Raw genomic sequence first — 25,021 nt, 5'->3', positions numbered from 1 at the left:
CACTGGCAAAGTGGTGCGGCTCCCCCCAGAAAGCAGCACAGGGCAATGGCGCTCGTCCCGTCCACGGCTCCCAAGTCTCCCCGAAGCCACCAAATTTTAAAGGTGTGACTTCTGTGCGGTTGCGGCTTATATTCAGGCCAATACGGTAGTTAAACTTCAGATCTCCCTCTCACAGGAGACATTGATGGCCACCATCAATGAGACCATTTTTATTTGGACTGAGTTTGGTTGTCACCAGGAGATGGGGATTCCTGAGCTGAGTTGACGGCCAGAGCTCAATCGGTTGCAAGTTGGGGCTTTAATGTGCCGTCTGTATATATGTGTTCTAACGTGTTGTTCCTCGTCTTGATTTTTGGTGACGAGGCAAGTTCAAAATGCCACTAAAGGCTGTGATGGGTGGGATTTAAGCTGCTGAACACCATGCTCAGAATCACATCCAAAATTAGTTCCCTTCCTTGTTTCCCCATATCGCCAGACATCCAACTTCCCCGTCCTTGATCCGACTTGGACAGCTCAAGAAGAAATGGCCCTCTTAGAAGCTGTGATGGATTGTGGCTTTGGAAACTGGTGAGAGTTTTATGCCTGATTAAACATTGAGATCTGTCCCGCTTTGGTGGGTAATGCAAAACAGAGCAGTCCTCCTCCTGATCGATGCCTAACCAGAACTATTCCCCCTCCTCTCTCTCTTATAGGCAGGATGTAGCAAATCAGATGAACACAAAGACGAAAGAGGAGTGTGAAAAACATTACATGAAGCATTTCATCAACAACCCCCTCTTTGCATCCACGCTATTAAATCTGAAGCAAGCGGAAGAGAATCAACACAGTGACACAGCCATCCCGTTTTATTGTAAGAGTCCATGGCAGGGACAGAGGCAGCATTTCACATTCCCAGATTAGCCAGTGTGGTGCCCTTCAGGGGCTGTTAGGACTACAACTCCCATCAGCCCTAGCCAGCACAACCAGTACAGTCGTACCTCAGCTCCCAAACACCTTGGGGGTCACACGTTCTGGCTCCCGAACGATCGAAAACTGGGAGTGAATGTTCCGGTTTGCGAACGTTCTTTTGGAAGCCAAACATCCGACGGGGCTTCCGTGACTTTTGATTGGCTGCAGGAGCTTGCTGCATCCAATAGAAGCCATGCTTTGGAAGTCAAACATTTCAGAAGTTGAACAGACTTCTGGAACGGATTTTGTTCGACTTCCAAGGTATGACTGTAGTCAGAGATGACTGGAGATGCAGACTTCTGTGTTAGCTACCCATGCCTTATTCTGTGTCTAAAGATGGGCCTTCAGGGACATGAATCAGTGACAGGCACAGTTAGGCACTACAGAAATTCATAGCAAGTTATTAACTTAAGAACTTTTTTAAAAAAAAAAAAAGCTAACAAATGCGCTTCCTTCCCCCTGCATGCTATTCACACCATTTTTTCCTCCTTTGCTTTGAGAGGAGGGGAGGTGCAAATAATTTTTTTTAATTGGCCCGACTACTAAAACATGCTTTCCACCCCCTCCCAGCTGCTGAAGATCCTCCGCGGCCTACCTTTGATTCCTTGCTCTCCAGGGATATGGCTGGATACATGCCAGCAAGAGCAGACTTCATTGAGGTAGGAACTCATTCGGTGTGGCTCTTTGCCTTTCCTCCTGGAAACAAATAGGATGAATGTCATTATGGCTGGGATGGCTCAGTTGGTAAAGCATGAGAGCGTGCTGAGTTCGAGCCCCATGTTGAGCAAATGTTTCCTGCATTGCAGGAGGTAGGATTAGATGACCCTTGTGGTCCCTTTCCAACTCTGCGATTCTGTTTGTTATTTTCCTGATTCATCTTCCCCCCGCCCCTTTGTTTTCGTAAACAACGCCGAGAGCCAATTCATGAAATTGGGGCAGGGGTGGTGGCTGAAAGAATGAATGAAATGAGAGCTTTCTGTTCTCTGCATGTGATACTTCTCAGTACCACTTGCAATGTATTCCTCATGTCATATTTTGGGGCTTATAGTGGGATTTTCGGCTTGTGGTGGTGATTCAGACCAGGGTTGGGGAACCAAGGGCCACATTCTTTTCTGACAAACCTCCCAAGGGCCACATAGTGGGCGAGGCCTGAGGCAAAGGTGGACAGAGCAAGGAATACATTTATTTATTTTTTACTTTTGTGCAGTAGGCTATTTTCTATTCACCCTCACCCTCCCCTCTCTACGACAAGCTGGAGGCATGTTTAGAGTTCAAGGCGCATCCCAGTCAGGGAAATACACTTGGAGTGCAAAATAGGAGCAGTGAGAGGTGTGAATCGGGGGATAAGGAGTGTGGCTTGTGGAGAGTTCCAAGGGCCAGATAGGCATGGAGGGCCACACTTGGCCCCTGGGTCTGCTGTTCCCCACCCCTGGTTCAGAGGCTTGGCTTGGTTATCTGGCACTGGGCACTTAATAAACAAGCATAGGATGCAATACCGCTTGGAACCCGCTGGGGGAGCAGCAAGATTGACTAAATGCACAGTCGATGCAGCAGAGATGCTCACAACTGGGGAAGAGTCGCTGCAAATCACCTGCTGCTATTGTTGTTATTGTTAGAAGCTGATGAATTGGCATCAAGTTCCTGCTAAATTCATATCAGGATCTGGAAGTGGGCGTATCAACAAGCAACACTTTTTGCTTTGTCTTATTTTATTCCCTACCCTCCTACACCAAACCAGAGCACCATCTGTGCAGGAGTCTGGGTCCAAGTCTTCAAGGCAGCAAAATGACCCAAATCGCCAAGGACAACCCCAGGAATTGTGAGAAGAATTGTTGGTGTTGTGGTCCATTTGCTGCCTTGAAGACTTTGGTCATGAAGGAGTTGTTGCAAAGCTCTTTTGTCATTTTTACTATCTCTGCCTTTGCATTAAATCGATGGTTCTTGAGACCTTAAAAAAAAAAATTCTTTTTTAAAAAACCCCTTTTGTTTATTTTCAGAGTATTAAATGCAAACCACAGCAAAATATCAACTTAAAGATATCTAAAACAAGGCAGGGCAAATAAAGGAGTAACTGTACAAAGTCGCAACACCCAATCTTAAATCCTGACATCCATATTTCTCGGGATGGTGCAGGAAGAGATTGCTGCCTGTTGAAATCCGAAACACAAAATAAATTCCCACTAAACTGCATAGAAGTGTTCAGGGCCCTCCTTTCCCTCAGAAACCTGTAATTTAAGTGTTATTTTTTCTTGCGGCGATCCAATTCCGTATGTTTTTATACCACAGGGAAATGTTCAAGTTCTGTTATGCTTTCTGTTGTTGGACAGTGGAAATCCTGGCTTCTGCCAGCATCTGTGTCAATAGTTGTTTTTTCCTTCCACAGGAATTTGACAACTATGCTGAATGGGATTTAAGGGATATAGACTTTGTGGAGGATGACTCGGAACTTTTACACGGTGTGTTTTGCGTTGTGAAGCTATAAGAGGAAATGTGGGGTATCTCCACTCAGAGATTGGAAGCAACAAGGGATGGTTTAGTGGTCCTCCAGTTGCTTTAGTGCTGCAGCAATAAAACTGCTAGCACATTTGCAAAGCTAAGCAGGGTCCAGTGTGGTTTCAAATTGGATGGGGGACCATTTGTGGAGATTCCTGCATTGCAGGGAATTAGGCTCGCTGACTCTTGGGGTCCCTTCCAACTCTACAATTCTATGATTCTATATGGTTGTGTGTTTTTTAACTGTGTTGATTTGCCTAATATCCCACACACACATGTATGCACACATATACAGAGCAGCTTTGCAGGGGACATCACTCCCTTGACCTCCTGGCAGCTGAGTGCCCGTCGTTTACCAGGAAAGAGTGGGTGAGGCAGCAGTGAGGCCAGCATGGTGCAAATGCAGCAGCAGGAGCTCTGGATTGGCTCTGCTGAAGTGTTTGCACTCCCCCCACTTCCTGCCACCTCATCCCCCTCTCCCTCCTGATAAGCAGTAGTGGCTCAGCTGTCAGGAGGTCAGGGGAGCACCACCACCGCCCCAGCACCACACTGTTTGCTACTGCAATATTTCAGCCTCGGTTACGATTCTTGATTTTTGGGGGGAGCCATGTTTGGATCCCTGAAACGTTGGTGTTTTATGTGCTATCTGGCTTTTAGCAAGATGCAGGAATGTTAACCCTTCTTCACACGCACATCCTGCCGCGTGGGAGCCACCTCAGTGGAGCAAGGTCCCACAACGCAGGGGCAAACTATACATTTCAACATTTTTGTGCCGCCTCTCAGAGCAAGTCCTCCTAAGACAGCTCCCAACTATATATTCGTCACACGTTTTACCCTAAAACAATAAGGATCACCACACACACACACACACAGAGTTCATAGGAAGAGCTTGCTGGCTCATGTGTAAGACCCCTCTTCTCACAGCGGCTGGCAAGATGCCCCTATAGAAAGCCCACAGGCAAGACCCTGAGTGCAACATCTAAATGCAACTGCTTGTGATTCCTAGCAAGTGGCATACAGAGGCATTCTCTCTCCAATAATGGAATGCAAATATGTCATGTATCAAATCAAAGCAGCTAAAAATAAGACTCAAAACAGCGGCAGTTCATATACAGACTTTCGAACTGCTTCCACTGCAGTGCCTTGAGAAGGTTTCTGTCTTGTAACATCTCAAAAGCCAGATTTGGCTAGTCTCTTCCCTGCTGAGGCCTGTCTCGTTTTTTCACGCTGTGATGAAAACAGGCTGTTGTTTTGGGGATTTGGGAGATAAGCTCTGTGCTAATTCTCTATATATTTCTCTGTAAGTGTGAAGGATTTATTCTTTTCATCTCTTTTGCTCCCCTCTCTCCTGGAACTTACACAGCTTTGAAGATTGCAGTTGTAGATATCTATCACTCGAGGTTAAAGGAAAGGCAACGAAGGAAAAAGTGAGTTCCTGGCTTTTTCATTCTTTCAAATCTAAGTGTGCTTGCTGAGTTCTGTGACAAAGATTTTGCAGAATAGCTATTCAGGGCTGGGTGTTGAATATGAACACCAGAAAACCATGGGGAGAGAATATGAAGAAGGTGGGGTTGTGTGGCAGATATTTACACCTTTCCCCCTTGAAGTTGTTATCTGAAGGTAGGACTGTCGCGGGCAAGGACTTCCAAACTTTTTGCTTTGCTTTTTGCCTCCACATCCCTCCCCCAATAACCAAGGTTTAGGTTTATTCAATTCTTTGCTTCCCACTAAGAAAGTCCCAAAGCAAACTAACAATCACAGTAAAAAAAAATACAATAATAAAAACCACATTAGCAATGGAGTGCGCCTGTGAGGGTGAAGTCAAACTGCTGCATTAGCAGCGCCGAAGTGACGTCCTTGGGACGCAAGCCTGGGGAGTGTGTCTGGAGGTTCTGGGCTGCCCAGAAGATGACCCCACTCTCAGCCTCACTGATGTGGTCCAAAGGAAAGCAGAGCACTACGTTTGGCACCAGCGTGGCTGCAGGTGTTGCTGGAAGGAGTCATACCTCCATCTGAGAACCTCAAACATAAACATATCCAGCAAGTGGCAAGCCATCCACTCTCCAGCTATACACGTGATGTCTATCCTGGTATAAAGACACCAGTACTCTTAACTCCATCCTCTAATTACCGCAACCCGCAGATAATTGACACCACAGACTTTGCTACAGTGGACTTCCAGCTTGAGGCCGATGAGTTGGCTAATTAAAACATTCTGTGTCAGCAGCTTAGCCAATTACCTGACTCTCTGTAGAATTATTTAGTGACGCTCCCAACATCTCAATATTTTTTCAAACGTGTAGTTCAAGTCGAGGTGCGTTATTAAAAAGTAGTTAACTTGATGGAAGTCTAGTGCATTTTTCTCCCCCTACCCTCCCAGTTAAAATGCCCTTTTCAGCAGATAATTTAAAGTCAGTATGTGGCTGGAGGAGACTCGCTTGTCAGACCTCAGCCTAAAAATATTAAAATGACTTTTAATTTGAGTTGCATGCAAGAATCCCAGTGTAATGCAAGGGCCATTTAATGCTCTTGTTCAAGTCTGGGCAAATGCTAGGTTTTTCCATGATGCTTTAGGGCAGGATATTCCCAAGTTCTAGCGCTATGAAAGAGTGGAGATAGAACATTTGGCTATCCACTTCCTGTACTCTATGCATAATTTTATCATGTCGCCTCTTATTCAGCCTTTTCTCTAAGCAAAAAGGCCCCAAATGAACTTGTACCCTTTCCTCATAGGGGAGCTGCTCCAGTTGCCTTCTGAGGTAACCCGAACTGTGGACAGTTTCAAGTGTGTTCGCACCATAGATTTTTATCCTGCCATTAGGCTATTGGCGGGATTGTTAGTATAATCTGCCCTTCACCAGCAGATCCCAGCGCAGGTGAAACAATTTAAAACTACAGTCAAATCAGTTACAGCAGGGGTCAGCAAACATTTTCAGCCGTGGGCCGGTCCACTGTCCCTCAGCCCTTGTGGGGGGGGGGTGGACTATATTTTGAGGGGGGAAATGAACGAATTCCTATGCCCCACAAATAACCCAGAGATGCATTTTAAATAAAAGGACACATTCTACTCATGTAAAAACATGCTGATTCCCGGACCGTCTGCGGGCCGGATTTAGAAGGCGATTGGGCCGGATCCGGCCCCTGGGCCTTAGTTTGCTGACCCCTGAGTTACAGGAATAGGGTGGGTCCCAGAAGCACACATCTCAGGTGCCAAAAGCCAGGGGTGAAAAGAAGCATCTTCAGCATTTGCCAAAAGCTATATAACAGAGGTGTGAGATGCACCTCTGTGGGGAGGGAATCCCACGACAGAGAAGGCCACCAACCATGAACTTCTGTGGGCGGCAGAACTAGCAAGAGGACCCCCTCTGCTGATCTTAACCCCCGAGGAGGTCTGTAGGGAAGGAGCAGGTCTCGGATATTTGGGTCCTAAGTCATTTCTGATCCTTGGTTTGGTATTCGCCCTTTTCGCAGCTGCCACGCACTGGGCTACCCAGCGGAGAAGGCAAGAGTAAATCCCAGCTTGGCAGGCTGAACGTGCTACCAGGGATGTAGGTAGTTGGGTGGAGGAAGCAGGAAGGAACATAGGGAGCTGCCTTGTATTGAGTCAGGCCCATTGATCCATCTAGCTCTGTACTGTCCACATTGACAGGCAAGTGGCTCTTCAGTGTTCTGAAGCAGGAGGAGATGCTAGGGAGTAAACCTGAGACTTCTGGCATCCATGGCAGGATGGTCTACCACTTTGCCAATAGGAGTGATGCAAGTTGGGCCTGGGTGAGGAAGAGGCGGAATAAGGGGGTGTAGAACGCAAGCACATCCAGTAAAGTTTCTAGGTTTAGAGAGGTGGGTGTGCTAGATCCACTAGCACGGCATGATCCCATCAGGTTTGAGAGACCCTGGGGTAGAAGGAAGGCAAGGAACAGGGTGTCCCACGCAGGACACGGCTGCCCAAATAGGTTTTTTTTCCTTTAATCTATTTATACAATTTATGTAGCACTCTACTACTATAGACTCTTAGCAGCCTACAAAGATCACAATACCAAAATAAAAATAAAATTCAGTTAAAACGTTAAAATCAGACTTGAATTAAAACATTCCAGCAGCTTTTCCAGTCAGGAATAAAGATGTAAGAAAACATCATGTGCACTTACAGGTGTCTCAACACTGGTAATTCTCTATGGTTTTAACACAGAGTAAGGAAATGCCAGGCCCTCAGGCCTGGAATCTGTTTCCAAGGCTAAGTCATGCAGTAGAATATGAAGTAGGGTAGGAATTAATTAGCATATCCTGCTAAAGGAGTAACGTTGATGTCCCCAAATTGGTGCTTTTAAAAACGTTTGTGCCTTTTCCGTGCTATCACGTTGCCTCTATTTATAGAAAGCTGCAAGCTACATAAAAGGTTTATAAATACCTTCCCGCTGCCCTCTTGGTGTTGCAAATCAAAACTGCTTCCAAAGGCTGTCTTTCTGCTTACTTATCAGTTGGGTGTCTCTTTAACACGCACCTCTTTCTATAGCTATTTATCATTGCAATTGCTCTTCGTATCTCCATAAAAGTGTGCACAAAAGCAAAGACTAACAAGTTTTGGCCAGTTTGGGGAATTATAAATAAAACAGGTTTGGTCCCCAGCCTCTCCTTAGCCAGGCCTTCTCCTAGCAAGAGAGAGAAATGCCACGGGGGCAGTCATGGTGCTGCTCTGCGCAAACACGGGACAGAGCTATCATCACTGCGCCTTTACAGTTGTGGGAACACGTGTGGAAGAAATGTTATTTGCTACAGTCAACCAAGGGAGAGGCTGTCTACAAGCCTGTAGACATATGCTGCTTTCATGGACTTGGGAAGGTATCTTAGACACCGAAGCCTTATCTACGCAGTAGCATGTGATAGTGGAATGTGTGATATCGCTTTGAATTGCAAGCATGTAAGGAGGTGTCACATTTTTGAATGCTCTCCCATGTGAAAAAAATTCCCTGCAAGCAGAAATCTAGCACAGCAGGAGAGGTACTATTTTTTTTACCTGGATGCAGTTTAAAGACAAAACAGAACATGGGTAAGAACTTTAAAAACTGTGTTTTCCATCCTTGGAGACTGAACTGTCGTGGTCATGGAAACGTAGGGAGCTGCCTCGCCATTTGACCATCTAGCTCAGTATTGCCCACACTGACTGGCAGCAGTTCCTCAAGTCTGAGGCAGGGAGTATTTCCCAGACCCACCTGGAGATGCTGGGGGTTGAACCTGGGACCTTCTGCATGCAAGGCAGACCCTCTACCGCTAAGCTACAGCCCTTTCCATGCTGCCACCTCAGGATTCTAGCACCTCACTCTGATGCTTGTGTAGAGAAGGCCTCTCACCACGTCCTGAAGACAGCTGAAGTATCTTAAGTACAGTCATACCTTGGTTGTTGAATGCCTTGCAACTTGAACATTTTGGCTCCTGAACGCCACAAACCCGGAAGTGAGTGTTCCGGTTTGCGAACGTTCTTTGGAACCCAAATGTCTGACACGGGTTCCGTGGCTTCTGATTGGCTGCAGGAGCTTCCTGCAGCCAATCGGAAGCCGTGCCTTGGTTTCTGAACATTTTGGAAGTCGAATGGACTTCCGGAACAGATTCTGTTTGACTTCCAAGGTACGACTGTAGTCCTAAGAGAAGCTTTGCCTAGCCTTTCCTGGAAAATATTATTAACGAGGAGATTCTAGGAATTCCCAGGATAACTTTTCTGCTGCAAGATTGCTTGTTTATAGTTGGGCAATGGCCCTAATACAGGCTGTACCTTTTTCAATTACAGAATTATAAGAGACCACGGACTCATCAACCTCAGAAAGTTCCAGAGTGAGTATCTCGGCTGTCAGCCTTAATGGCCGCGCTGCCTGGCTAAAATTAGTCTGAAAGGATGCTGCCTGATTCACCCTTTAAATACCTCAGTGTTGCTATTTTCTGTTTGTGAAATTACCTCTGGGGGGAAATATTGGTTCCAGCGAATGTTCTGACTGCAGCATTGGGGCTCCCCTGGATCAGACCAAAAGCTTGTCTAGTCCTTCATCCTCTTTCCCACAGTGTCTAACCAGCTGCTTATTTTATTTGATTCATTTATATATATGTGTGGGGGTTTTTTGCCTGCCCTTCACCATAAGCTCCCAGGACAGGTTATAACAATATCTGTACAATTATAAAAACAGATAAGAACAATATAAATTTCGGCAGAAGAGGTGGGTCCTGCAAAACAAACATACTTCGTTGAAGGCCAGGGTAAAGAGGTGCAGCTTCATTGCACAACAGAAGCTGTAAAGTGAGAGTGCTGGATGTGACTCTATGGGGAGGGAATCCTCCACAATCCCACAATTTAGGGGTTGCCTCGGAGAAAGTCCCCAGGGGGTGCCATTGCCTGGACTTCTGAGGGTGGCAGAAAAACCAAGAGAGCTCATCCCACCCCTCTGCAGAGCTCAACACCTGAGAAGGTGTGTGGAGATAGAGGTGGTCTTTCAGACACTTGGGGCCTGCATTGTTTAGGGCTTTAAGCATTTATGGTAGGCAGGCAAGCAGAGCATGTGAAAAACAGCTCTCTCCTGCTATAGTCGCCCAGTGACTGGTATCAGAAGGCTAGTGCCTCTGATTCTGCCGGTAGTATATGGCTATAGCAATGGTGGGATCTTATCAGCCTCTTGGATGGGAGGCCACTAGAAGCCCATGCAACAGCAGCATATTAATCCATTCCCCCCCCCCAAAAAAAGGCTACTTAGAATGCACGTATATTTTTGTTACTATTGTAACTGCTGTTATTACGCTGGAGACAAAACACCCAATAGCCACATACTATGGTCACCCACACCTTTGGCCTGCTGGGATTGTCATCGCGGTACTAATCAGCCCAGAATGGATGGATTCTGCTAAGCAGAAAAATGTCAGTCCATTCCTGATAACTCGCAGCCCCAACATCTGCATGCTTACAAGGTGTAATACCTGTGCCCCACATAACCAGATGTTGTGTTGGTGTTGCTTGAACTGAGCAGCTGCAATTTTTTAAGAGGTTTGAGAGGAGGGGTTCTACAGGTAGATACATGAACACACAAGCAGGCTAACACCATGGAACGCATTTCAGTGATTGAAAATAGCCCTGGAAGCTCATCCGTTAGGGAAAATGGCACACTGCCCCACCAAACTCAGCCCCCCCCCCCAGCCAGGCCCCCACCTGCCTGCCTCCCTGCTTAGTTACAGCCAGTTTGGGGTGCCACCACTGCCCGCCTACTTTCTCCTCCTCCTTAGTCTTAAGGTTGCTCTTGTAGAAACCAGCAGGGAGGAGGAGGGCAAAACTGGAATACGTTGGTCCCCCTTGTCATTGGCTCTGGCTTTGCCTACCATTGGCTTCCCTGCCTTCTGCCCCACCAGTCCCAATGGGCACCAGCCACCACTGGAAAATGGACCAAAGCCCTGGAGAGAACCCATTTAAGGAGTATGGTTAAGAATAAATAGCCATGAATAGGGAATTTTCAGCTAAACACACAATCACTTCTATCTGATCTGCACATTGTTCACGGACTCCACCCAAGAAGAGGCAGCATCGCATTCGTGGTGTTTCCTTTGAATCTGCATTTTTCTCCTTTGCTAAGAAAGCAGCTTTCTGTGTCCTCCCTTTGTCTTGCAGTTCTGGAAAGAAGGTACCCAAAAGAGGTTCAAGATCTTTACGAGACCATGAGGCGCTTTGCAAGAATCCTGGGACCGACGGAGCACGACAAATTCATAGAAAGTCACGCATGTAGGCATCACCTGGTCTTCTGTCTTTCATGCTTGTGTTTCTCTTTCACATTGCACCATGCTAAGGATCACACATGAATTTTCTCTCTATATATAGTAGCAGTAAAAGTCCCCCTCCCCAAATATCATTGGCATATACAGTTTCCGCCGCAATTGTGGTACAGTAAAAAAAAAGGCAGGAAATTGCGAAACCTTTTTATTGAATCGGCCCCTGTGCCTTTGGCCCTCCAGATGTTGCCAAATTGCCACCATCCCTGGCCATTGACCATGACTGCTAGGGCTGATGGGAGTTATATTTCGGTAACATCTGGATAGCTGAAGGTCCTCCACTCCTGCCATAGCGGGATGCAAGCTTTGGAGCTCTGCCAAGCCCTTAAAACAGGCACCCCCAAACTCGGCCCTCCAGCTGTTTTGGGACTACAACTCCCATCATCCCTAGCTAACAGGGCCAGTGGTCAGGGATGATGGGAATTGTAGTCCCAAAACAGCTGGAAGGCCGAGTTTGGGCGTGCCTGCCTTAAAAGAAGCACAGTTGGGTGTGGACACAAAATATTTGGTGCATGGGATTTGGTTTCTTTTCGTTGCTTGAGTGATGGATTCTGCTTACCAAGGTTTTAGCATGGTGGTGGGCAACCAGATGTTGCTGAACTCCAGCTCTCATCAGTCGAAGCCAGACTGGCCAATGATAAGGGATGGAGCCCAGCAACATCTGGAGGCCGACAGATGTGTGTTCGTGTCCTGCCCAGTCCTTAGCATTTCAAATATAAAGTACACTCACCAGTCTGGCTATTCCAGCTGCTTCAGTTAGAAGGTCAATAGTGGTATTATAAATAGCTTTATTATAGGCTGTTTTGTGGCCGCAAAGTCTGTTGAGGGCTTGTTAAGGTTTTATTTCCAAAAGCACATCTCGTAAGGAAGACCGCGGTGTGGAGAGGAGTGGTCAAACCTCTGGCCTTCCCAGCTCCCATCATCCCTGTCCCTATTGGCCATGTTGGACACAGATGCTCCCGACCCCTTCTTTTAGGGCAGGGGATCAGCAAAGAAAATGGGTTGAGAGAAATGACCACACACAGCCTGTTCTGTCATTGTTGAACAGATACTTGAGGGAAGGGATCAAAACCTCCTGCTTTGCCCAGTGACTGATTTGATGCAGTTCGCAAGTTTGTTCCGACTGTGACAGCTATATTTGTTTTTTCATTTGCCCAAGCTAGCATGCAGCAAATACTTGTGTTGAGGTTTTTTTTGCATGTCTTGAAGCAAAACTCTCATGTATATAACACAGTTGTGATTCATGTCCCTGGAACAAAGCAACAGGTTTCTAGGCAGTAGTTGCTGACACATGTACGTACACACAACGTCTTGTGCAAGGTGTTGTGAAATTAACCCAGTTGTCCAGAGTAGAGAAGCTGGCCCTCATTCAAGTACAGTTACTAATTGGTCTCGGCTTTGAATAAGGAACAGCATAAGCACAAAGGAACCACCCACAATTTAAGCCAAGTCTCTGCACTTTTACCCCGAAGGAAACAATGCAAAGTGATATATGAAATCGTTCTACCCTCACGGAAACCAAATATTCAGTTTTGCAGATAACCACCCCAAGCATGTGAATGTCACTTTTTTGTAGGGGGAGGGATAAGACAGAAACAGCTGTAGAAATGAGGAACTCTGAGGCTCCTGAACTTCAGGAGTTTTGCAGCCCTCCAATGAGTTGTTTAGGGACGCGTGTGGCGCTGTGGGTTAAACCACAGAGCCTAAGACTTGCTGATCAGAAGGTTGGCGGTTCAAATCCCCGTGACGGGGTGAGCTCCCATTGCTCGGTCCCAGCTCCTGCCCACCTAGCAGTTCGAAAGCACATCAAAGTGCAAGTAAATAGGTACCACTCCGGTGGGAAGGTAAACAGCATTTCTGTGCGCTGCTCTGGTTCTCCAGAAACGGCTTAGTCATGCTGGCCACATGACCCGGAAGCTGTACGCCGGCTCCCTCAGCCAATAAAGTGAGATGAGCGCTACAATCCCAGAGTCAGTCACGACTGGACCTAATGGTCAGGGGTCCCTTTACCTTTACTAATGAGTTGTTTTATTATTAGAAAATCTGTCCCAGAAAGCACTTGCGGCAGAATTTCAGCAAGATTTTGACAAGGCTGCCACTAAGTGTCAAGTCATGGGGATCCCATGACTTGGCATCCTGTTGGAGGCTTTGCCTTTCAAAGGTGCCTCACTCTTCCATCATCTAACCACTCATCTAGTTTGCATAATTAACAATCTTTAATTGGCCTCTCTGCATTCCAGCAGAGGCAGTTGTAAACGATTATTCCCCTCTACATTTCCTCTTATTTCTGTTTGATGCAACGCCCGCATCAACAACTTCAAAGCTGTTTCTGTGCTCCACGCCAGGGACTTTTCACAGAAATGGGCGCGGCAGTTTCTGCATAGCTGTGGTTTTATTGAGATCTAAAACTTTTCTAATTAGTTACTCAGGAAAGGTTTTTTTTAAAAAAAAAAAAAATTAGCTCATAATGTCCCTTAAGGTGATCAAGTGCAGGTGCTGCTCATGTATCTGAAAATGCAGCAATCAATAGGCCAGTTTGCCCTCCTCTCCTCCCCTTCCCTGGCGCATCGGCATTAATTTCTTGGAAGCAAATAAACATTAAGAGTAATAATAATAATTTTAGCATTTATATATAGCACTTACATAGCACTTCAAAGAACTCCGTGTGCTTCATAGACACATGTAATAATTATATATGCCTTTCAATTAAAAAACAAACAAACCTTAAAGCAGTTTACAAATAAAGCCAGTTTTATTTTATTTTTTATTACATTTATATCTCACCTTTCCTCCATGGTGACATGCCTGGCTTTCTCCCTCTCCAGATTATCCTTACAATATCATGAGGTAGGTTAGTCTTAGGACCTCAGTCCAGTTTCTGGCCAGAAAAAAACGGGGAACTTCCAACTCGCCCTCTTAGCTTTTGCACACTGTCACTCATAAGAGTATACCATATTCTATAATGTGTAGTGCAGGGGTGGGGAACCTCAGGCCTGGGGGCCAAATGTGGCCCTCCAGGCTTCTCTGTCTGGCCCTCAAAACTCTCCCCAGACCAAACCCCTCACTGTCCCTGGTTCACACCCCACAGATGTGCCCTTGAGCTGTGACAACACTTCTATCCAATGGAGGATAGAGAAGGATGTGTGTGTAGAAATTAGCCTAGTGTATGATGGCAGATTTTACATTCATTGCTGCACCCTTTTGTCTCTGCCCCTACTCACCACTGGCACATGGTCTCCAGAAGGCGATGCAGCCCTCGGGCTGAAAAACTGTTTCCCACCTCTGAAATTTGTTTTTTCAAGCGGTTTTACAAGAAGCCGCTCTTCCAAACACTGGTGCCTAATCCCCGTTCGAGACGGCTAGCACGGACTTGGGTTACATTTCTGGCATCACCGATCTACCTTGCCTGGCTTTGCCGTCTCTCTTCTCGGGCCCCGGATTGGCTCACAGAGACCCGGTTTCCCCTTTGTCACGTTCATTAACATGTCTGCAGCCACTTGGCTCTCCCACGCCAGCTTTTCGAGTGACTTGTTGCATTAAAGTACTTCAGCAGTTGTCTCAGCCTGTCTGCCTGTCCCCGTCCCCAGGGATGCTCTCACCCAATGGAAGCAATGTAGATCTGAATTCCTTTTTATACATTGAGGGGGGGGTGTTCCCCACATTTACAACAAAAAATGAATATAAATAAATGCCTTTTCAAAAGACAGCTAGAAACTTGGTAAGGCTGAATTTCTGAGGGATCCAGACTCGACTCCAGCTACCGCATTACGTACGAAGAGTTGTATAGTAGTGGATAGGGCACCCAAGGGTGACTTTTCCCATTCCTTTTTAAATATATATATATATATATATATATGTTTCTGTTATTCTACCCAGTGGAGTTTGAGCTGCGAAGGGAAATCAAACGACTTCAGGAGTACAGGACAGCAGGGATCACCAATTTCTGCAGTAAGTACATGCTGAATAAGCCATGGCCGGGCTGCTGTGGCACTTAATTCAAAGCAGGATGTTATCGTAAGTAATTTCCATCCAAAATATGTTCATTTGCGTGTCAGTCCGTTGTACTTTTGGGGGTGAGGCAAGCAGCAATTTGAACTGCTTTGAATCCCTTGATTGTTTAGGGAACGCCCCACAAGGCAAATGGCTGGATTCTGCAGCGGTGACCAGTTCTGAATGCGTTGGGGAATTACCTGCTTGACTCATGAATGCAGGAGTGCCTTTCATCAGAGGGAAGACTTTATCTACCTGCCTAGTCATCAGAGTCTAGCTTCCTGCTTTGAAGAAGCAAGGAGAGAGACAAACCTCTCTGCTGTGTCAGCAGACAAACTCACATATCATAATCATTTTATTTGTTTGTTTATGTATTTATACACCATTTCATGCCAAGATGGCGTCTGAGTGGTTGCTTTGGGCTTTTTGATTTTGCTCACAAGAAAGGACAAGCCTAGCCTAGCTGTCTCTTGAATAAGGAGTTTCTAAGCCTTTGGATATTTGAGACCCCCCATAAGCAAAGCTGGTTTTCGTGACAAATTATCCCTGAGCAACTAACCGTGAGCTCACTTCAATCTCAAATTGAAAACAGGTCGGTAATTCACTGGCAAGATGAGAGACCCTTGGCTCTTGCAGCTGGTTATGTAAATCACATCCCCCAAAAAGCCTCTTTTATCTGGCCCTTGGGACACTCCCTAGCTCACATCCCCTCCTGGCTGCTTTGCACCTAGAGTGTTTTTGCCCGGCTGGAATGTGTCCTTGAACTCTGATAATGCCTTGTTTCCCTGGATGGAGGAGAGGTGTATGTATATGTGTGGAACATAGCCTACTGCAGTGTTTTTCAACCTTTTTTGGGCAAAGGCACACTTGTTTCATGAAAAAAATAACGAGGCACACCACCACTGTGTGCGGAGAGGGAGATGTCAGAGCCCCGCTGCTCTCTATGGGGAATCGGATGAGAGCGGACCGCCTGTCCGCTCTCATCCGATCCCATCCAATCTGATCCCCACCCAGGATGGATGGAAAATAGGGTGGACACAGTCCAGCGCCCGCCTAGTGGGCGAAAATTTGACTTTTTTTTAAAAAAAAAATCTTTCAAATTTTTCAATTTTTCCCACGGCACACCAGGCAACATCTCGCGGCACACTAGTGTGCCGCGGAACAGTGGTTGAAAAACACTGGCCTACTGTACAACTCCCAGCCTCCAAATGCATTCATTGCCCCGCCCACATTGCCTCTGGCCCCGCCCACCATTGGCATGTGGCCTCCAGAAGACTGAGCTGAAGGAGGTGCGGCCCTCGGGCTGAAAAAGTTCCCACGTGTAAATTATTGCCGCTAGAACTAGCAAATGCTGGGATTTCCCAGCACTACAGCATTAGGACTCGCTGGTGAATGTCAGCATCTGCCACGTTTGACATCTAATGTACATACGGTTTGTATCCAAAATCAGCCCTTCTCGGGGCAGAGCCATTGGAAGTGCATGGGTCTGGCTAACTTGGGTCCAAAGTTGCTTTGCCTTCTTAGCCTTCTTAGCATGGGTCAGCTGCCTGTGGCAGTTTGCTTGTTTGGCGAGCCGTATCAACGCCTGTTTTCTTGGCGCAGGTGCAAGAACGTATGACCGGCTCAAAAAGACCCGCGAGGAGGAGTGCCTGAAGCGCACAATGCTCTCCGAAGTCCTCCAGTACATCCAGGACAGCAGTGCCTGTCAGCAGTGGCTCAGTCGGCAAGCGGACATGTATGTCAACCAAAAATGAGGGTTTGGGGGTGGTTGTTTTTAGTGAAACCAGAGCAAAATTGGCACGGAGCAGCTGTTTCGTAAACCCAGAATAAGCAAATGGGTGTGTGGTGTGGCATAACACAAAAAAGTAAGTGGTTGAATCTGCTTTTAAGGATCTTCTGTGTCAATTTTGCCACGAAATATCTGCCCAGGACCAAGATTCTCATTAATGAAAGAAAGGTGGAGCTAAGCGACTTTAAGAACATAATCTGGTAAAACAGGAATTCGTGTTTCCTACCCAGGTGGGAGCGCCTGTTCTGGGAAAACCCAGGATAAGCCTTGCCAACCAGAAACATGTATACTCTGTGCCAAAATAATAATAATAAATAATGATAATTTAGCCCATTCTCTGCCTTCTGAGAATTCAGCAGGCATTGCCCATGTGCTTTCCAGTATAACTTGTTTCTTACTTTTCATGAAAGCTCCGTGCCTTCCCTACCATATATTCCGGGCCCTTTCCTGCACTTTTGCCTGTCACAATCCTGCCTTCCAGTAACGCTGGTGAAGGCAACCAAAAAGTTCCGAGGCACACGCCCCAAGCCAAAAGCCCCAGAGATGGCAGCTCTGGAGCCATTGAGGGCTGGCATCCTCAGCCATCAGGGCCCCACTGCTACTCTTGAGCTTGCTGGTCCAGGCAGACCATACACTCGCAGAGGGGGGTGCAGCGCTAGACTTTAGGCCAGAGCTCTGCCCATTTAAGGGCTGTCCTTGTAATGCCCACCAACCTCAGCATGAGATAGTCAGGCCCAGGAGTATAAAATGGCTCAAATGAGAATGAGATGGGGGCGCATTTTTGCACATGGAAAAAATGTGTGTGTGACGCCTTCTCATGCCACACGAGGCTTATTCATAATACGTTTTGTTTTAAAATTTCATTTTCAGAGATTCTGGCCTGAGTCCCACAATGCCGGTGACCTCAAATTCAGGTGAGTGTTTTCCAGGCTCCGCCCACCTTTCCAGCCCTTGCACCAGTTTCAGTGCTGTTAGAAATGGGGAAAACCAGCCATACCCATTAGCAGTTAATGCGCTACTAATCCCACACCACCCTGTTATTAAAAGGAAGGACTAGGTTGCTGCATGCTGGGCAGCTGCTGATTCCTCCCACCCAAACTCCTTGCTGACCAGGAAACAGGCATCGGAAAGCCACCAGTCCAACCGCAGCAGAGCAGGGGCCTCTCAGAGGTGCTACCCCTGAGATAGGAAACCTCTGAAGGTCTACTGACTCATGGAAAAAGCCGCCGTCTGTGGTACAACATTCCCCAGCGTCCCCAGGCAGAGCTGTCGTAGGAAGGAGCCCTGCCCCAAACCCCAGATTGCCACTGCCAATCAATTCAGGCAGTTCGGAATAAGTTCAGCATAAGGCTTCCAAATTTCCTACATCTTTGGCAGCCAGCATGGTGTGGTGGTTAGAGTGAGGCCTGGGAGACCAGGGTTTGAATCCCCACTTAGCCGCTTGAAGCTGACCGGGTGACCACAATCTCAGCCAAACCTCCTTCCCTGGGTTGTTGTGAGGATAATCTGGAGAGGGCAAGAACCATCCTGAGCTCCTTGGAGGAAAGGAGGGATATAGATGCAAGAATGAATGGAATAGACGAGCCAAAACAGAATGCTGGGAGAACAAACACACACACAAAAACACAATCACACACACCCTTCTCTTCCAGGGTCATGAGCTCAGTCCTGGCTTGACAAGGACTAATTTCAGTGCTGGCATCCCATGGCAACGAGCACTTCACATGTTGCAATCAAGCGTGTGGCTGCCTGCGCATACAGGGGCTGTGAGCTGTGTCTCCAGCTCCTCAATTTGCACCTTCCTGTGAAGAGGTCCCTCGGCCGTCTTTCCCCCAAACCAGTGGTCCGTATGCAATATTTGACGTTGGTGGAGCTGGAGCCAGGAACGTATTAAAAGACATTAGTAGTTAATGCTGCTTTGGGGCCCCTCAAGATGGAGGCGAAAGGGAGGCTGCTTGAATGTGGGTACTATTTTTTTAAAAAGAAAAACACACAAGATTTCTCTCTTGACAGCTCGTTTTCGAATAGGGGCTCTTAGCCATTACTCGGCTGCAGATTTCCAGCGATTAAATCTCGCAAGCCTGAATGAGCTTCAGTGTGAGTTACGCAGCCACATTTCAGCTCTGCAGCCTGTAACTTTTTCCACGCTGCACGCCTCAGAGGAAAGGTGGCCGAGCCTCATAGACATGTCTCAGTCACCCATCATTGCCCCACTTTGCACAGTGTGAGCGTTAGGTGTGGTTCAGGTGCCTTCACAGCTGAATGTGCCAGGTTCAAATCCCCACTTAAGCAGCTGAGCAAATTGCACTTCCCTGCTTTTGCCTGCAGTCCTGAGCACATTTGCCAGGAATTGCATACCGTGAAAACCCAGCGGCACTTACTTCCTGGTAAATACACTTAAGTACCATTGAGCTCAGTGGGGCTTTTAACTGCTGAGTAAATAAACACATTGATAGGGATTTTTTTATCCTGCTCAGTCCCAGAGGCTGGAGTAGCTTGCAATCAAAAGCTATTATGCACACCAGGGCAGGGGAACATCTGGGCCCTCCAGATGTCGCCGGACTACAACTCCCATCATCCCTGACCGTTGGCCATGCTGACTGATGGGAGTTGGAATCAGCAACATCCAGAGGGCCACAGGCTCCCCGTCCCTGATATTAAGCAAAATCCAAGTAGATTCAATGTTGAAGCCCATTCGGCATCTAATTCCCCATCAGTGCTGAGAGTCCTCATCCTGGTCACAGCAACCCAGACACATTATTGAAGGCCCCCAGCCACAAACATTCCAACCCTCCAACCTCTCCCACACCAGTGGCTTCCTGGAAGGCTTCTCTCACTCCCTTTAATACCTGTTTTGCCTAAACCTGACTTATACTTCCCATCCCCAAGAAGGTACTGTGCCTAGGTGTGTTGCAGGAACCAAAAACAAACAATGCAGAGTGCAAGGCACACTGAGCGTCTTACTACTGGTCCATCCAGCCCAGTATTGTCTGCTCTCATTGGCAGCAGCTCTCTCCCGTTCTCAGACATCTGTGTCTCGCTACTCTGCTACCTGAAACCCTTCATCACCGGAGATGCCAGGGACTGAGCCTGAGCTGTGGACCACCCCCCATAAACTTTAAAAGATATTATTAGCCCAAACACGGAGGTCAATGCTGTGTCAAACTCATAAAAGCACACACAACTCAAAACCAGATTTGGGGGAAAACAACAGCATATGATGTATTATCTCAAATCCTTTCCACGCCACCGTCATCTCTTTCGGGGCAGGGATCCTACGGCCCTCTAGATGCTGTCAAAATTCCCACCAGCCCCAGCCCACATGACTGGTGCTGTGGGGCAAAGAGAGTTTCACCCTGTTATCAATCAATCAATAAATCAATATAGCAACATCTGGAGGGCCACAGCATTCATTTTGTTCTTTCTGCATTGTTACTATAATGTCAGTGAACCTTTGTCACGTGCATCAGAGGCTAATGTGGTGGGGTGTTTTTTTTTTCCATCTTGGTGCTCTCAAAATAGCACACTAGGACTGTAGATACTGTAGTCATCAAAGGAGTAAAAAAACAGCAACCATAGTTGATGCTCTCTGCAGGCACCGCTTTGACTGTCCTGACTTCCCACCCCCCTCCCAACTGCCGCAGCATTTTCAGGAACAGCAAAAGTTGATTTTCAGAGCCTTGTTAACCGCGGTTGGATGTTTATGCTGCTTTTATTATCTCCTCGCAGGTAGACGGAGCGCACCGCCACTGAACCTCACTGGTCTCCCAGGCACAGAGAAACTTAACGAGAAAGAAAAAGAGGTAAACGGGGAACAGATGCTGTCTGGGGAAACCGCAGTTTTAAAGGGCCATTGACCTCTCGGGCAACAGTAAACCATAAGCCCAGTCGAAAGCAGTTACAACGCAGGTAGCTGATTGTGGGGCCTGCATAGGAGCACGGGAAGGTGCCTTATACCAAGTCCATATAGCTCGGTATTGTCTACACTGACTGGCAGCAGCTCTCCAGGGTTTCAGGCAAGGGCACAGTTCTGCCTACCTGGTGATGAGCTTGGGACCTTCTGCAAGCAAAGCAGATACTCTTCTCATTGAGCCACAGTCCTCCCCACCACAACTTGCTCTGGCTGAAAGACGTGAAATTATTGCAATGAGAGTTTGAGGCACACATTGCAAGGGATCATTTGCTCTAGTATTTAAGAGCTAGCTTGGTGGCCACAGGCAGTGAGGAGATGCATGCAGGTGAGTGCATAGAATTGCGCACGGGAGGCAGCAGCCTTGCTTCTCCCCTCTGCTGCACTTAGCATGGAAGCAAAGCAGGCTGGCAGGGGAGCAAAGCCCCCACTCTGTGCACAGCATAGGTTGTCAGTGAGCTGCTGCAAAGGTGACAGAGTGCCTGAACCCTCTGCCACCTGCTAGCAGGCTAGTAACTTCCATGGGCTTGTTTACAAGGCTGCCCTAATTACCGGCTCACTTGATTCTTTGTGATGTTGCCCATCGTTACAAAACCACAAGTGTGCTACTAGATTTGCCCATGACTGTGGTCAGTTATGGATGGGATGAGCAGTAGAATTTGCTGCCAAGGAGTGTGGTGGAGTCTCCTTCTTTGGAGGTCTTTAAGCAGAGGCTTGACAACCATATGTCAGGAGTGCTCTGATGGTGTTTCCTGCTTGGCAGGGGGTTGGACTCGATGGCCCTTGTGGTCTCTTCCAACTCTATGATTCTATGATATTGCTGGGTGACATTCTTAAGAGAATGTCATTAGCCCCACACTTACTTTATTTACATAATGTATATACAGTGGTACCTCTGGTTGCGAATGGGATCTGTTCCGGAGGCCTGTGCGCAACATGAAAAGAGCGCAACCTGAAGTGCCGTATCTGCGCAGGTGCGCAGCATGATTTGGCGCTTGTGCGTATGCATGAAGCACAATCTAGCGCTTCTGCGCATGCGGTGAAACCCAGAAGTAACCCTTTCCGGTACTTCCAGGTCGCCGCGGGACGTAACCTGAAAAAACGTAGCATGAAGCAAATGTAACATGAGGTATGACTGTACAGTTTAAAACTGCAATTTCTAAGCAGTGTGCAATAGGAATATAGGAGGGATACAAAAGGGACGCAGCATAAAATCGGTTAAAATTAACCGTAAAATAGAAGGGATGGGCACTTCGTCATCACCAGGCACCAGAAGTTCAGCAGGGGCAAGGCCTGCCTGATCTCAGCCAGGAAGGGCTCTAGCTCAGTGGCAGGGCGTCTGATTTGCACTCAGAAGGTCCCAGGTTCAGTGCCTGAGCATCTCCAGGCAGGTCAGGGAGAGAAACCCCTGCTCCTGAAACCCTGCAGTCACTCAGCATAGACAACACTGAGCTAAACGGACCAGTGGCCTGACTCTGTGTTCCAGCATCTGCAAACAGGGTCTGAATACCTCCACCTCAGCTCAGCTAGTCTTATATTGAAAATAGACGTGTGTACCTGTGCTGCCGTGTGTGTGTGTGTGTGTGTGTGTGTGTGTGTGTGTAAAAAGAAACAGAGTTGAGGGTAAGTGAGCTCGTTCAGAAGAAAAGGGCCAGGATTTATTTTAAGGAGACGGCAACCATACTTCTCCCGTCCTCCTCTGGGGCCACTTGATAACACCACTTCCCTTTGAGGCTGCTTTCCTTTGCTCCTCCCAGGCAAATCATGGATGTCCAGCCTTTTCCCATAAGCTTTCCCGGCCTGACAAAACAGACCACCAGTTAACTACTCAATTGGCATTTGGGGTGCCTTCCCGCGTTACAGGTGAAGCCGGCTTGTCTGCGGCACCGAGAAGGAGCTGCGTTTCCGTCTCGTTCCTGGCGGAGGTTTTGCCAGAGCATTTCCTTATTAAAAGGAAGGAGGAGCGGGGGAAATAAGCAGCTGGTGTCTCCAACGGGGTCATTATATAGCACTGGGAACTTCAGAGGCGAGCTGGATTTGGGGGACCAGCTGCTGCTGCTGTTGCCGCCTTGCTAATTTGGACTGCAGGCCTTTTGCAGAAGCCCCATTTCAGTCTCCGGGAGAGGCTGGGGGTTTGCCTCGGTAATAAACTTCCAGGATTTAAGAACTCCCGCCTGCAGAGCCTTGCTCCGCAGAACTGCTCTGGCTCTGTTATCGCTGGGCAGAGCCGAGTGCCAATTTTGTGAAAAGATATAAAAGGGAGCAGGCTTGGCCCGACTGCGGGGGATTAAGAGGCAGCTGTCCTTATTGGCATGTCTCCCATCAGGCTCCGTCAGTCATTGCTAGCCCCCTCGCCCCAGGTTGGCTATATTTCCTAGTGCTGTGAAGGAGCAAGCTCTTCTCCCTCCCTGCCAATGCGCACAAACGCAGGGAGAGATTTAGAAGGCTGGGTTTCGGCGGATGATAAATACATGGCCTTTCTGGATTATTGGAGGGCATGTGTGGTTCCCATCATGTCTTTGGGAGCTCTCCGTTCGTAATGACTCGCTGAAAGGCACCCACCTTGGGAAGCTGTGTCTAGAACGCTACAGTAGAGGATTAGGGAGCCACAGCCCAGAGGCCAAATGCAGCCCAACTCCCCGCCCCAGGCCACACCCCTTCGCCAGCCACACCCTCCAAGCCCAGACTCCACCCCTCACGGGCCTCGCTTTGCAACCCCATGGAGCGCTTGTGTCTGGCTGGAGCAGGGTGGTGGATTCTAATAACGCTTTCTGCTTATCTGGACGGAGGGTGGGCAAGAGGTGCATAGAAACAAGCCTACTGCACGAAATACAACGTTCATTTTCATTGCTCTGTGCACTTTTGCCCTTGGCCCTGACCACTGCTGGCACGTGGCCCCCGGCAGGGTTACCAGAAGGGAATGCGGCCCTCGAGCAGAAAAGGGTTCCCCAACTCTTGTGTTCTATCTCCCCACACTCCATTTCCCCATTCTGCAGCTGGACTCCATCTACATGTTATTTTTGGGTGGCTGCTTCCCTCCCCTGATTTTGAAATATTTCCATTACAGTAGTACCTCTGGTTACATACGCTTCAGGTTACAGACTCCGCTAACCCAGAAATAGTACCTCAGGTTAAGAACTTTGCTTCAGGATGAGAACAGAAATCGTGTGGCAGCAGCACGGCGGCAGCGGGAGGCCCCGTTAGCTAAAGTGGTGCTTCAGGTTAAGAACAGTTTCAGGTCAGGAACGGATCTCCAGAATGAATTAAGTTCTTAACCCGAGGTACCACTGTACTTGGAAGGGTTACCGAGGTAGTGCAGCCTTGGGGAAGTTGATGGGCAGGGTGGGGAAATGTTTGACGGGGCGTGCGTGACCTCTGACCTTCTCTCCCAGCTCTGCCAGGTAGTTCGCTTGGTCCCCGGAGCCTACCTGGAGTACAAAGCGGCCTTAGTCAACGAGTGCCAGAAGCAAGGGGGCCTGAGGCTTGCCCAGGCACGAGCCCTCATCAAGATCGATGTGAACAAAACCAGAAAGATCTACGACTTCCTTATCCGGGAAGGATACATCTCCAAAGCCTGAAGGGAGAAGCGGGAGCCTTTTGCTTTGACTCAAAGACCCTCCGTTTTGCTGAACGGCGGATAGGATGGCAAAGAGCTCGCTACGAAGGCTGGCTTCTCATCCCGTTCTAAACTGTACTATGTAATGTTTTGTTGGCATTCTGCAGCGATGAACTTTTGGGAAGAGCTGTGGGATGTGTAATCTATTATTAAAGTATGGAGTGGGCCTTCACACCTCTTGCAATGATTAAAAAAAGGATGGAAGCGCAGAGGTTGCTCTTTGTTGTTTTTTTGCCTTGGCACTTGGGAAGAGCTTAAGCACCGAACGGCAGCTCCCAAACGCATTTTGTGCTCAGCTTTTGTGTGGGAGAGCCAACCGAGGGAGAAGCTCGGCTCGCCTCTCGCCTTCCAGCTCGCAGGCTCCTGCCTTTTAAAACTTGTTTGCTTCAAGAGGCTCGGCACGTGCCGGAGGAGCTAAAAGCTGCATCACATGCCCAAATTGCACCGTTCTAAAATTACACCATTCAGAAAGGGGGAGGGA

At 47.8% G+C, this 25,021-nt stretch overlaps 1 protein-coding gene and 1 long non-coding RNA gene across 5 annotated transcripts in view; one reads left to right on the top strand and one right to left on the bottom strand.

Annotated features, from left to right (window-relative positions):
- TADA2A (transcriptional adaptor 2A) overlaps positions 1–24,749 on the top strand; it is a 30,296-nt gene extending 5,547 nt beyond the window's left edge. For all 4 annotated transcript variants that reach the window (XM_083480040.1, XM_083480038.1, XM_083480039.1 and 1 more), the window contains 12 exons: positions 476–567; positions 693–850; positions 1,519–1,607; positions 3,332–3,404; positions 4,805–4,868; positions 9,224–9,267; positions 11,078–11,188; positions 15,112–15,183; positions 16,828–16,960; positions 17,885–17,928; positions 20,744–20,817; positions 24,317–24,749. In XM_083480040.1, coding sequence (XP_083336166.1) covers positions 476–567; positions 693–850; positions 1,519–1,607; positions 3,332–3,404; positions 4,805–4,868; positions 9,224–9,267; positions 11,078–11,188; positions 15,112–15,183; positions 16,828–16,960; positions 17,885–17,928; positions 20,744–20,817; positions 24,317–24,502 — 1,140 coding nt within the window. In that variant the 3' untranslated portion in view covers positions 24,503–24,749. The remainder of the gene's footprint in view (positions 1–475; positions 568–692; positions 851–1,518; positions 1,608–3,331; positions 3,405–4,804; positions 4,869–9,223; positions 9,268–11,077; positions 11,189–15,111; positions 15,184–16,827; positions 16,961–17,884; positions 17,929–20,743; positions 20,818–24,316) is intronic.
- The window catches only part of LOC310695549, a 46,889-nt gene continuing 32,028 nt past the window's right edge, over positions 10,161–25,021 (bottom strand). Inside the window, exon 2 of the long non-coding RNA XR_014520152.1 lies at positions 10,161–11,079. This is a non-coding gene — a long non-coding RNA (uncharacterized lncRNA). The remainder of the gene's footprint in view (positions 11,080–25,021) is intronic.

Source organism: Podarcis liolepis, assembly GCF_965112155.1.
Source record: "Podarcis liolepis genome assembly, chromosome: 16".
Lineage (NCBI taxonomy): Eukaryota > Metazoa > Chordata > Lepidosauria > Squamata > Lacertidae > Podarcis > Podarcis liolepis.
Note: the sequence above shows the minus strand (reverse complement) of the source record. Positions and strands in the feature narration are given on the sequence as shown.